The sequence below is a fragment of the Monopterus albus genome, unplaced genomic scaffold (assembly GCF_001952655.1).
Source record: "Monopterus albus unplaced genomic scaffold, M_albus_1.0 scaffold104.1, whole genome shotgun sequence".
Taxonomy (NCBI): Eukaryota; Metazoa; Chordata; class Actinopteri; order Synbranchiformes; family Synbranchidae; genus Monopterus; species Monopterus albus.
The window spans coordinates 1,029,354-1,043,552 of NW_018127984.1; the positions used below are offsets into that span (position 1 = coordinate 1,029,354).

At 40.1% G+C, this 14,199-nt stretch overlaps 1 protein-coding gene across 1 annotated transcript in view; it reads left to right on the top strand.

Annotated features, from left to right (window-relative positions):
- Window positions 1-14,199, top strand: part of trpc5a (transient receptor potential cation channel, subfamily C, member 5a) — a 115,045-nt gene that overhangs the window by 58,544 nt on the left and 42,302 nt on the right. Inside the window, exons 3-8 of the mRNA XM_020610155.1 lie at window positions 1,311-1,413; window positions 2,005-2,255; window positions 6,786-6,902; window positions 7,077-7,139; window positions 7,693-7,830; window positions 8,526-8,732. Coding sequence (XP_020465811.1) covers window positions 1,311-1,413; window positions 2,005-2,255; window positions 6,786-6,902; window positions 7,077-7,139; window positions 7,693-7,830; window positions 8,526-8,732 — 879 coding nt within the window. The remainder of the gene's footprint in view (window positions 1-1,310; window positions 1,414-2,004; window positions 2,256-6,785; window positions 6,903-7,076; window positions 7,140-7,692; window positions 7,831-8,525; window positions 8,733-14,199) is intronic.

The window sequence follows — 14,199 nt, forward strand, 5'->3', positions numbered from 1 at the left end:
AATTCTTTAATATATTACTTGTGTGGTGTAGAAGATAAGTATTTAAGAATGTAATTATGTAAGAATGTTAACACTCTGTCATAATTCTTTAGTATATTACTTGTGTGGTGTGTGTGTGTGTAGAAGTGAATCATTTACTGCTTGCAAACCAATGATGTAAGATGATGTCATGGGGTAGGACTGGATAAGTCTGACTTCTTCCTACTCCATTCAAGCATATACTAGGTATAAGCAAATTGATATTGGATTATGTGTAAAATTATGTGTGTAGTCATATCAACTGCTTTACATGCTTGAAAGAATAAATCAAATCAATTCATGGGACCTTTTTGTTTCTAGATGCAAGTGCCCATAATGAGATGGTGTGTATAGATGTTTGTCCTCACAGTAATGAATACTGGCAATATGCCCTCACTTTTCACTCTCAAGGTCTGAAAATACAATGCATCCATGATTTTCTAGTTTTCACAGTGTTGAGTAATGAAATAATCTGTGAGTATAACAGCCCACTGAGGTCATTCGCTGTAACTTCATGGCTACTTCACCACCAAATTTATGTCATCAGCAGTGCTCTCAGTTGTGAATCCTGTGTCTTGTTTCTGCTCTAATGTCATGGTGATTGATTTTGGCTCTGTTTTGGAGCACTGACCTACAGAATAAAAGATCTAAAATTGCATAAAATATGGCATGGGCTCTTATAACCAGTTTTACTGACATACAAGAATTTATTATAAATAAATAGCTCATTTATTTACATTATAAGCTAGTTTAAGCCCTAAACCAAACAGTGAGAGTCAAATATCTATTGTTTTATCCATGCTGACAGTGTGGCTCTGGGGATGGCATTGTCAGGCTTTTCAGTTTGATCCGGAGTGAAATATTTATCCCTCCACTTTTCGATGAATTCCCATGAACTTTGGCTGATACTTGATGTCCTGAATTTTTGTTTCTGACTCTTTCCTGTAAATTAAGACCATTTTGGGTGTCGAAGTTTTCCGATCACTGAGCGAGAGATTGTGCCTGTAAAAACGTGTTTGCTGGTGAGGGGAAAGCAGTTAATTCTTTTTAAAGATGTGACACTCATTTAGAGGCGTAGCCAACCAAAGAAATGGTGAAAATCATACTCTATATGTCGACACATTTTTTTTCTCATCTAACCACAAGTCCTTGTTTTACCAGCCCTGTGATCTGTCTGTAAAGGAGGCCAAGAAAGTACAGAAAATGATGACCTTCCACCCAAAATGGATTAATGTTCATTTAGAAATGTGTTTAAAAATGTTAGAAAATTTGATGTTATTATTTGTGGCTAGGCAACATATTCGCCGTACCGCGACCGCATCCCGCTTCAGATCGTCCGGGCTGAAGTTGAGCTGTCTGCTGAGGAGAGGGCCTACCTCACTGCTGTGGAGAAAGGTAAACATGCACAACGTTCCAGGGTCATCCATTAGTTTATTTTATTTCTAGTGGTCATTTAATAGATGATAATAGCTGATCTGCTCACCTATTAAATGATTTTGACTTTCTGATGGCTGTAATAGTGGCAGTAGCAGGTCAGACCAGAATTTCACTGGTTTTATCTCTGCAATATGAGCTTCAGCAGATTTTTGTGAGACTCCTCTCCCTAAAAATAAAACTCCCTATAGGTTGACCGTGCAAGCAGCATATTACAATCACTAGTTATGTTTTTATGTTAGGCAACTGTAATGGCCCTAGCAATTAAGATGGAAGTGAAGGAGAAAGTTAATATGACAGTATAAACAGTGGCAAAGTCTGCATGTCAGAGTGAAGGGGTGGGTCAACAAAACACACAACTCTGACACAGGAGACCAATGTTTATTAGTTAAAAACCAAAAGGTTATTGATTCAGCTACAAAGGGGGCTATATAAATGAGTGTTCATGGCCTAGAAGGCAATAAATCAAACTTGGTGTATCCTGTGTAAACCAGAGTTTTTAAACCTTCTGCCCGCTCCTTCAACCATCAACTCCCTGATCCACCCTCTCAGGTGACTATGCAGGAGTCAAACATGCCCTTCGCGAGGCAGAGGTCTACTACAACATGGATGTGAATTGTCTAGATCCGCTGGGCCGCAGTGCACTCCTCATCGCCATTGAGAATGAGAACCTGGAGATCATGGAGCTCCTGCTTGACCATGGCATCCACACGGGTGACGCCTTGCTCTATGCCATCAGAAAGGAGGTGGTGGGCGCCGTGGAGCTGCTGCTGTCACACAGGCGACCCAGCAACGAGAAGCAGGTCTGTGGGGATATCTGTGTGTTTAAATACAAGACGGAGCAAGGACTCCATGGATGCATGTTAATCTCTTTCAATCAGATGCACTCATGCATGCACATTGGCATTTACTCATCCGTGAATGTGTGCAATGATGTGTTGCAGTACTCCATGTCACATTATTGCACACATTCACGGATGTGTTGCAGTACTCCATGTCACATTTTGCTAAGCAGCTCATTTTATAGACACTGTGAAATGGGCTTTAGAGATGACAGTATAGTTGTCTGCCTGCTGGATTTCTGTGTGTTTAGGTGTGTGTGTGACAGAGCAAAAGAACATGTTGAACAGTTTAGTCAACGTGTAGGTGTTAAGGAGGATCGAGGAGGAGAGACTCAGAGGGAGGAAACACAAGTGATAGTGATTGAAAATCATAGAGACCTAGATGAAGGGTAAAGGGACACTGGTAAAGAAAAGAGAGGAGGCGGAGAGAGCGAGAGGACAGGGAACAAGGTGATATTTTAGAACAAAGAAACAGACAACTTCTTGTACATTAATTCCTGGACCTGAGGCTGTGAGGGTGCCATGTCACCATGGAAACCAACCCTTGGCCAAAGCAGAGGATTGTGGGAAGGTTTTTGTTGCCTCAGTTGGATGAGGACAGGAACAAAATCTGTTCTAGCTGTCTTTCTTTTTTCCTTTACTATATTTGCAGTACTCCCTCTTTTCTTCCAGCAGTTTTTCTCATGTTCTCTCCATGTGTATAATTCTCTTCTTTTCTTTTTGTTTATCCCCTTTAGTAATTTTATTTGCAAAAAGCAGTGATTACAGATTGACACAGCCTTGTACATGTAGCATTTATTATGGTACATAATGGCTTACTGAACCAGACAGGTTTGGAGTAGGGCCCTACTAAACCAGATAGCTCTGATGACAAACTGATAAGGCCCAGTCAGAGGGTGCTAACATTCAAAGCTGGTTGATTTCCACATAAGCTCTGAGTCATTCAAATTTTTCTTCCATCTGCATGTATCTCAAAACAACAACTGTGCTTAGAAAGTCAATTCTTTGGGTAAATCCCATATTAGTTGACAGGTACTTATAATACAGTTGTTTTAAGAACTAAAGCACTTTCACAGAGTAAGACAGGGCAAGTTAAAGTGTATAGCATCTGTCAAGTGCTTTGACATAAAAATGTCAAAGGCATAAAATGTCGTGTTTAAGTAAATATATGACGTAGTGAACACAGCACATTGACTGTGAGTCGTTGTCCTGAATGCGATATGAAAAAGATGAAGAACTGTTGTGTGTCTGTTTTGTAAACTGCTCTTTCTCTGCCGACAGGTAGAGTCGGTGCCTTTTATCTGCGCTTGGTGAACAAAACTGTTGACCTTTCCGCCACCCCTCTCCATCTGACTCACTCTGACTCCCCCTCTGTCTTTTATTACCTCTCCCTCTTTATCCCCCTCCCTCTCTCCCTTATTCATCTGCTCTCCCTCCTTTCTTCTTTCTCTTGTCCCTTTCCTCTACTCCATGATTAACTGCAACCAAATGCAGTTTTCTACATCACTGGCTCACAAGAAATTCAAGGAATTGAGCCAGCAAGGTCAGAAAGACGGAAGTGATAAAACAAAAAGGAGAATAGAAGCTGAAGGTTTTTGCCGTGAGCGTACAAGGGAAAGATGAAAAAGAAGGAGCTGTACAGATGAGGGGTGGAGGGTGGAAAGCAAGATGGTGACATTAAATCAAAGCTAAGTAAAAAAAGGAAACGAGTTCAGGACATGGAGAGAGAGGAGAAAGGAATAACACAGTAGGGACTTGAGGAGTGACTGAGGACATCAGAGACGTAGATACAGCAGGACAGAGAGCTTTGCAGATGAGGATTGCTGGATCCCTCGCTGGCTTAGCTTTGATGTGTGAGGTGTGTGGCAGGAAAAAAGATTAAGTGCGCATGTGTGTGTTTGTATGTGTGTTGCTGGACCAGGCTTCTTTGGATAGACTACAAAAAATGTGCAGCAGTGACAGCTGTAGCTTATAGGGTTCTCCGGAATCACAGGTTTGGTGGACTGATCCTTGTCATCACCTGTCCACATATCAGAGTGTCCTTGAAGTACCTACTGAGGTCCCAATGTTTAGTCCAATGGCTTTTATTGTAGCTCGCTGAACTGGGTAACTGAGAGGCCAGGTGCTTCAGATAAAAGTGCCATATAAATGCAGGCCAAAATGTAAACAAGCCAAATTCTGAAACCATTTAGAGACAACAACACAAAAGGGTTTTGTGTGGATTTTTGTATCTCACTCTAAAACCCCAAGCCTGACTCAGGCCAGATTAAATTGTATAGAGTCTTACAGGATTTGGTCCCAGTTTATTGCCACCAGTCCATGATTTTTCTGTCAATATGTGTAAAGCGTGATATCTACTTAACACAAAGGATTAACAGGAGTCCTGCCACAAATACCTATGACCGCTGACATATAAACAATGGACATGGCATCACCACTTCCCTCCACTAAACCAAAATAAAGCCAAAACTATCATGAATACAGCTGCTGCCATTTGCATTTTGCACCCAGATTCTGCTCAGTAGTGACCAGAAGTAGCGACAGCATCGGACCACCAATACACCTTTTATATACCATCAAATAACTTATTAAAAACAAACCAGAAAAATTACAACTTGTACACATATTAGAGTGATAATATCTACCAAAAAAACAAAAAAAAACAGACGAGATCTCTAGGAAAATTTTGATTTGTGCTTTGAGTTTTTATTTTGGCTCATGTTCCACCTGCTAACATGGAGGAGGTGAGATGATCTATACTGCAACCAGCCACTAGGCGGAGATCGATTCGCAGTGGCTTCACTTCTGGAAACTGTCATGGAATCAAAATTTTAGTCAATCTCTGTGACATAGATTTGATTTATATTTCAGCGTTGCTTTTCATTGTGGTGTATAGTGAACATGGTGAACAGAAGGTTTACAGTGGAGATGTCTTTGCGAGATCAGTATTGATAAAACGGAAACAATAACTGAGCTTTTTCTGCTTCCTTTGTGTTTGCTTCCTGTTACTCTTATTTTGTCTCATGTAGTTCTTTCCCATCAAAAATCAAGCCAGAACACTTTAAATGAAAACACTGTTGCACCCAATCCACACAGATAATTATTTTTTTCTGTGTTGGGCGGTGTTAGTTTATATTTACCTCTGTCTGTGTGTGTGTGTGTGTGTGCGTTTTCTCTGTCTCTTTAATCAGTGTGTGATACCGGCCCATGTCAGCTGTTTTCACACTCCTTATCACACCAGGAAAATAAAACAGTAAGAGAAAAAGAGGGGGATCAAATGAGGAAAAAATGTTGTGGTAGGTTAGGGAAATGGAGACCAGAACAGAGAGAAAGGGAGGAGATGTGACGAGAGGAAGCAGCTGGATAAAGAAAGATGTCAGGGAAGGATGGAGGAAGAAGACACTGGGGAAGGTGAAGAAGAGAGGGTGTAAGAATGTGGACAAAGTGGATGACTGAACGGCAGAGAACGCAGGGACAGAGAGAGAGAGAAGATAAGCGTGATGAGGGAAAGCACTGTGCTTTGGTCTCCCTCTGAGAGATGAAAGAGTCCACACATGTTCACTCCAGTCCTCACTCCCTCTTTGTACCCTCCTCTTCCTCGTTTCTGCTCCTCTCACTCCTCCTCCTCCTGATATCTTGGAGTCAAGGGTGTGTGTATATGTGTGTCTGCGTGTGCGCACACCAGTATAATAGAATAGGATTTACATGCTTTGTGTTTTTGGACATGCAAACACAATTTCATTTTTATTCTTAATCTGGTCACACTTTACTTTACTAGGGATGACAACTTATTCACATTGTATGTTTCCGAAACTGTTTTGGAAATGGACACACACAAAAAAAGCAGGGAGAGTGTAAAATGTTTAGTTTTGCAGCCATAGTTGTTTTTGAAACCATCTGGTGTTTTGTTTGGAGTTTTTCCACTCTTAACCTGTGAAATATAATCCATTAAGACAGAAATGATAGCTGCCTCCAAAACCATCTTCCAGGATCCATTACACATGGCTGGTAGTTTTGTTGTCATTGCGAAATCCAGCAGAGAGTCGCTGCTCTAGGCCTAGGAATATCCCCCTGACTCTGGCCCAAAACCCCCTGTAAACCCATATTTCTTTTTACATTTGGTTTCAATAATCAACTCAATCAATAAAATCTTATGATTATAGTGCATGTTCTGTTATTAGTCTGATATTGAAAAGTAACTAAAGTACTTATATAGTGGAGTAAAAAGTATACTCTTTGCCAAAACTTAGTCACTTTTCACCACTCAAAGCAGATGTCACATTTTAATAAGTGAGGTTTATAGACAGAGCTAAGCTAGCTGTTTGTCTTTATGCTAAGCTGCTTGCTATATATTCATATTTATTGTACAGCCATGAAATGTGCCGACACTCTTCTAACCTGACTCTTGGCAAGAACGTGAATGAGCTTATTTCTCAGAATGTCTGTTCCTTTCACACTGAAAAGGTGTTACATCTTGTGTTTTGCCCTCAGGTTCCCTCACTGATGATGGACAGTCAGTTTTCAGAGTTCACTCCAGACATAACTCCCATCATGCTCGCAGCTCACACCAACAACTATGAGATTATCAAGCTGCTCCTACAGCGGAAGGTGATGACGCAAAGAGACACAAATTAGAGCTGGAAACATTTTAATACATCACTTAAGACTTGTAGAAACTATTTTTGTTGAATTGTATATTGAATCACTAGTTTGTAAAGGTAATTAATTACAGTCATTGTATGCTAGCTGTTTTATTGTCTTTTATTGTGTTGTTCTGTGTAGGTCACAATTCCCAGACCGCACCAGATACGTTGTGATTGTGTTGAGTGTGTTTCCAGTTCAGAGGTAAGTTATCAGTTCTCTGGCAATGCATGGCTTGAATGAATGAGTTTTTTTTAGCACACTGGAACATAAAAGCAGTATAAGTATATATAATAGGAAGCAAATATGGTTCCAGAACACCGTCAAAGTATACAGTGGAATAGAAAAAAAAATAAAAAATTCAAATTTAAAAAAACCAATTGTACATGAAAATCGTTGGCTTTGTTTTTGTAATTGAAGAGAACACCTCCCAGAGTGCAGAGTCTCCAGGAAAGGATGTCAGGATCTCTTTCCTGACAATGTACATGTCACTCAGCTTTATCTGGGCTCTCATTATTTTGCTCACCAGTAATAAAGCCATTTTATTACACCTGAGCCTACAGTTCAGGTGACTAAACCATCATATCAAGTGAAATATCACATAACGTTTTGTAAGATATTTACTAACTGTCTTGAAAATCTGTTGAGTGTTTGAAGAAGATGAAACTAGTCGTAGATATGGCTTGAGCTGTTTCTGAATTTTAAAAGTGAGGAATCTGCCTTTCTTCTCTCATATATCTCTTTGTGCCTCCTGCAGGTTGACAGCCTTCGGCATTCACGGTCTCGACTCAACATCTACAAGGCTCTAGCCTCACCCTCCCTCATTGCGCTGTCCAGTGAAGATCCCATCCTCACTGCCTTCAGACTGGGCTGGGAACTCAAAGAACTCAGCAAGGTATGGATATCGATGCCTTTTGATTGATTGATTTTATTGTTGGATTCATATTAAAAAAGTGTGCAGGTGGATTTTTCTTGATGGAAACTCTACAGAGATTTGTCTAGTTAAATATTTGGATTAGGACAGAATTAGCCTAATGATATCTGCCAGTTTTTACTTCCACAATATACAGCTTACTGTTAAATTAAAAGAGACACCAATTTAAAGTGTCACCATGAAGTGCTGATCCACAAAGAGCCTCCAGAGCAGCATCAGTCCTCCTTGGCATTGATTGTCCAAGCACTTAAGTGAACTCCTTTGGAGGCACGCCACATCCTAAACTTGATGGGCTGTGGAAGCAGCAGCATCCAATATCATTTATGTTGCTCTTTTGCCTCAAGTGTTTCCTTCACTTGTGCTATAATAAGCAACTGTGTAATCCTAGTTCTGACATTGCAACCACGAATTACTCATCATTTATCATAATTTCTGTAGTTGTTCTTTTGGGCTAAGAATAAATCTAATCTTGGCTAACAAGCAGAGATTCCCCTCTTCCTCTTCAGAAGCATTAACTGTGCATCAGTTTATTTTTGACCATCAGAGAGCCAGAGACAGAATCTAACAATGAAAGTCAAAGTTATGGACGGCTAAAGATCCATCATAAGAAAGGTTTCCTACCTCTCACATAACCTGCAATCTCTTCTGCCTTTCAGGTGGAGAACGAGTTTCGTCAGGAGTATGAGGAGCTGTCTCAGCAGTGCAAGCGGTTCGCCAAAGATCTTCTAGATCAGGCCAGGAGTTCTAGAGAGCTGGAGACCATCCTGAACCACAGAGACAATGACCAGAGCGAAGAATTGGACCCAAGACAATGTCACGACTTGGCCAAGCTTAAACTAGCCATCAAATACCACCAGAAAGAGGTAGGAACTTGACCTGTGTATTGATCTCTATTCACAGAATCTCTGGAGAGGAATGGAGTTTAGACTCTTAAATTCTCATCCAGCCAAAAAACAGTTTTCCTTACCTAAAGATAATATTGCCGAAAACTGAGTGTAGCATATATATGTGTGTGGTTCTTGGTTCATTGTGGTTGATTATGTTTGAAACGTGAGTCATTTGAGGGTAATGGACACTAGAACCTTCTGTCCTAGTTACATCTGTTAACACACACTTACCCACACACACAATTTCGCAGTACACATTTCCTTGTCCTTGAGGAATTGAGGGACTTAGCCACTCTGCTCATGGGACTTGTCAAAGGAGAGTGAAAATACAAGAGGATATATGTAATAGAAAGAGATTGAGGAAAGCAGAGGGAGGGTTAGTGAGCGGGAAAGGTACAGGAAAAAGGAGGGATGATGATTAAGAGTGAGCAAAAGAGTAGGACTGAGTGAAGCCATGAGCTGGTGCAAGCATGCACAGATAAAAGTAGACAAAGCAGATTTAATGGGACAGAAAGAGAGAAGAATAGAGCACTAGAGAGATCAAGTCAGCACATGAGTGAGATAGAGATGGAGATTTGATGGGATAGAGTTTGAAAACAAAACAGACTTTGAAAAGCCCAAGGTGATCCCCATCTCTCTCCGTCCATCCGCCTGTCTGTTCACTGCTGTTTCCACTTCTCTGCCACAGAATGATACTGCTAGACAGATGAAAGCAGGAGTGAAGGGGCAGAGTGAGGGAAAGAATGACAGCAGTCACAGGACAATATGTACACTATATGTATTGAGGGAGGCAGAGACATAAGAGCGGGAAGTGAAGTGCTCTCTCGAGTGTCAAAGTTAGAAATCTGAAGAGTGCTACTTAGAATGATGACGTGGACTCTCCCCAGGTAGAGAAGATTACAGGGGCAAACATCTCAGGAGTTTGCACCAAGTGGATCTGGGTTTTTGGTGTGTGTGTGTATGTATAAATACATAAAATATTAAATATACCTTCACTAAACACTATGGTACATTTGTTTCTTAATTGAAAGAATAGAATTACATAATATAACAGACACAAGATACAAAGATGCACACAAGTACGCTGCACGTCAAAATAATCTTAAAATTATCATTGTGTAATGGGGTACCAGGGCCATAGTTACCAGCCATCTGGTTCTTATATAAGTGGAGTGAGAGCGGTGTTTGTATTCTTGGCAATAAGTCAAGCATGTTCCTAGTGAATGTTGGCCTCCGCCATGGTTGCCCCTTGTTTGTTGTTTGTGATTTTTATGGAAAGGAGCTCAAGGCACAGCCAGGGAGAGGAGTGTGCCCAGTTTGGGGACCTCAAAATCACATCTCTGGTTTTTTGCTGATGATGTGGTTCTGTTGGCGTCATCAGACTGTGACCTCCAGTATGCACCTGAGTTTGCACCTGAGTGTGAGCTGAGATGAGAATCATATTCTCCAACTCTGATGCCATGGTTTTCTGTCAGAAAATGGTGTATTGCTCCCTTCAGGTTGGGAGTGAGCTGCTGTTTAAGTATCTCGGGGTCTTGTTTATGAGTGAGGGTAAAATGGGGGCATGAGATTGACAGGTGGATTGGTGCAACGTCAGCAGTAACACGAGTGCTGTGTTGGACATTGTGGTGAAGAGGCAGCTGAGCCGGAAGGAAAAGATTACAGTTGTCCAGTCTGTCTGTATTCTAACCCTCAGCTATGGTCACACACTTTGGATAGTGACCAAAAGAATGAATTTGGAAATACAAGTGGCCAAAATAAGTTGGTGTGTAAACTAACTAAACATGAGGAATATGTACTTTGAGACATGTGCAAAAGGCCTTTTGGGGGATGGAGAGGTATCCTTAAATACAAAATGGGAGGAGCGAAGGACCTCTTCATCCTTGAAGGGATGATTTATATGAATTAACGAGAGTTGGGGCGGGGTGGGGGAGCTTAAGAGAGATGCATACTGTAGTGCTTTTCCAGGACAAACAATTTAGGAGGATAAAGGGATGAGGTGAAGTGCCAGACTGGTGACACATATAAAGATTTAGGAAGACATTTATGTTCCTGGCATGGTGGACAAAGAAGGAGGGAAAGTGAATGTTTGATAGATCGACGTAGAATCGATATAGTGAAAAACACTAGTGAAATGAAGGGGATGTGTGAGCAAGACAAAGAGAAGAATGAAACCTGTTTGCTTGCTCTTGCGTAGTAGTGACAGAGCTGATGAATGAATATACAGTAGTGCATAATATAGGCCTAGTAAGTAGGGGCAGATGACTGATATTAGCATATAGATTGAGAATTAAAAAGGTTTAAATAAGTAATTCAATATGTGACTTAATTAAACCCAAACTCCCTTTTGACGATTTTCTATTAGTGCTCTCAGGTGGTGAGCAGTAAGCTAGGTTGAAGCAATTCCCCTGCTGGTTTAAATACATTTTAGTTGTATATATGTTTCATCCATATACTGTACACAGCACAAACAAAGGGAAAACAAAGGACATGAATGTAATTAAAGAATGGAACAAGTGTGGTGCGTGGAAAAACTACATGAAGTGGCAGTGGAATTTAGTAGCCAGTGTCTTGTTGCCATGCTGGGGTAACAGCAGTTCTTCCAGTTGCAGAAAGAGGATTAACAAGTTTATGAAAGCACTTGGTAATTGAGTTTATTCCTAATTCATTAATGAGAATGTTTAATGGGCTCCTGAGTGCCACTGATGTCCTTTTGGAAAAAGTGTTAGTCAGAGTTATTCTTACTATTGTTGGGGCAGCATTTGTTGTCTGCTGTCTGACTTGTGTGTCTTTTGTTGTTGAGCTCAGGCTGCCAAACTGCTTTTAATTACACTTGCATATCATTATTAATCTTATAATACTATACAACATTTTTTCCAATCTATCTAATCTCAGGGGTGTAAACTCACCACATCATCAGTGCAGTGATTTTTGATCATGATGCCATTTCACTTCATTTCCAGTAACCTTAGTAACAATGTTGTCGATTTTAACATTTACTGCAATTACACTCTAAACACACTCTAGTCATAACAGTCAATAATAAATAAATGTAAAACTAGCTATTTGTTACATCAGCAAGTAGGTTAGTCTACAAACTTAGCAGTCAAGTGGTTTTCATTAACAGGGTGGCCTGGGCTAGAGTTGTATTCCCCGTCTGAACTATGGTTTCAGTCTTCCCCTGAGGGTCTCTGATTATTAGCTATCACACAAATTGACATGTTAGGGATTTTGTTGATACATTATAGATACCAGCTTTTGGGGACCTAATGCTAAGCAGAGAAAATTTATTTATTCTAAATAATCCTCTCTTATTATCCCATCAGTCAGACATAAATGCATATTTTCCTTACTGTTTTGCACCTTAGACAGTAATACACTAATTAAATATCCATCATGCTTCCTTGCAATATGACTCAGAGAAACTTAGAGGAACTTGTCTGCAGACTTCTTTTCTGCCTGTACTGAAGTGTGCTACCATCTACAGTACTTACTAGGAGGCATAATTGGCTGCATCTCTGACAGAGTAATCCTTTGAGCAAGATTTGTATGGAAAGTAGAAAGTCTTATTTTTCAAAACATCCTGTGGCGCTGTGGAGAAGCGACTGAGCTCTAAAATAAGACCTTGTCAGATTTATACTAAGGAGAGAGAGAGAGAGGATGGAGCAATGAGAAGATTTAAGGAGTTAGGGAGCATCTGAGAAGAAAGGAGGGAAGAAGGGAGTGCTGTCAGTGCTCAATAACACTGTTTGAAATTGTTGAGGAGTGAGATGTAAAGCCAGAGAGGTCAGGGAAGATTAGCTGGTGATGGATGAAGTGATGAAAAGGAAGAGAACTGTTAAAGAAAATATGTGTGTCGCCAAAGATCTGCCACTGAGGCAGTCATTGCCTGGATGGTGGGAACACAGACAGTGTGGGCTGAGATACTTGATGTTCTTACACTGGGAATATTGTGTAATCTGTCATTGCTCTCAAATCTTGTTAGCATTAAAACCAGTCTTATTCTGCAGATTACAGCTGCTCCAACAATATGTGACTCTTGTGTGGCAGAATTATGTCACATTAAGTATTTGTGACAATAAAAGTCACTGATCTGACAAAAAGACGTGAGGAAGAAGAACTGGAAGCTGGAAATCAAAAATGAAGAAAATAAGTCCATATGCTCCTGTGAACTGAGAGACAGAAGAGGAGCAAGAGAAAGAAAGAGGCAGAAAGGAGTGGGGGATTTTACAAGGGAATGACACATCAACAAAAATGGGGTTGGACTCTGATCGAGTTAAGAGATTCCTTACTTCTTTTACCATGTGACCACCAGTACCTTACACTGGTGATTTGAAATGTTTTCCTTTCAACTGTATAATAACTTCAGCAAGAAAAAGAAGGGAAAAAAAATTACTATCAACTTTAGATATTTTTTTACATTGTATAATTATTTCAAATGAGATAAAATCATCTGCAAGTAACGAAGCTTAGATTTGCCAATATGTACATCTTTCAACTCTTTTGTCTAATATTTGAGCAAAAAGTTCAGTTGCTAAAAAGACAAAAGGGGATGGTAAGGAGGGGCAGCAGGTGGTTTGTGTAAACTTACCTAAACTTGGTGTATTTTCTTCTGGCTTTTTAATATTTGAGAAACACAGAAATTCCTGTTTTATTTTGTTAGCCTAAAAGCTTCATAAAATAAAATAGAACTGCTGGTGTTTTATATGTTGTCTTTATTTATCAAAAAGTGTTTAAAATGTAGGTATTTTGACAGATTGTTTCATCATCATTAACATGTGGAAGAAAACATATGTCCTTGTTTAGCTTGTTTTTGTATTTAATCTTAAAACTGAGCTATATTACTCTGAATTTAGGCGTATTTTTGTTTTTAAGCAGCTGTTTGATGGAGGTGAGGAGCACATTTCTATCATTAAAACACAAGCCTGTTAGGTTTAATGCTGTCATAAAAAAGTTTATTATGACTGACATGTTTTAAGTAGCACTTTAATCTATGTCAGGTAAGGAATATATTTTATAAAAATGCTGGCAAGGTTTATCATTTGGTTTTACATTAGAGTTGGGTTTGAGTTTGTGCTCAGCATCACTGACAAAAACAGACAAAGACAGAAAGGCAACGTGAGGGACGTGTTTAGAAAGGATGCAGGAACATTGTCCCCCGGACACCATGACAACGACAGATGTTGACAAACAGATGCCATATTAGCCTATCCAGACGCCCTTTGGGGGTGTGTGTGTGTGCTCTTTATTTGCATGTGCGCATGTTTGTGAGTGAACATGCAGATGTCTTTGTGTGTACATGTGCGTGGGTATGTTGTTTTTCCTGTTGTTCTGTGTTTATAAAGTGGTTCCTTGTAATTTGTGTGTTTGTGTAGACGCACACGTGTGGCAGACTCAGGAGACAGTTGATGAACAGTCAGTACACTTATGTAAGCCTTCCACG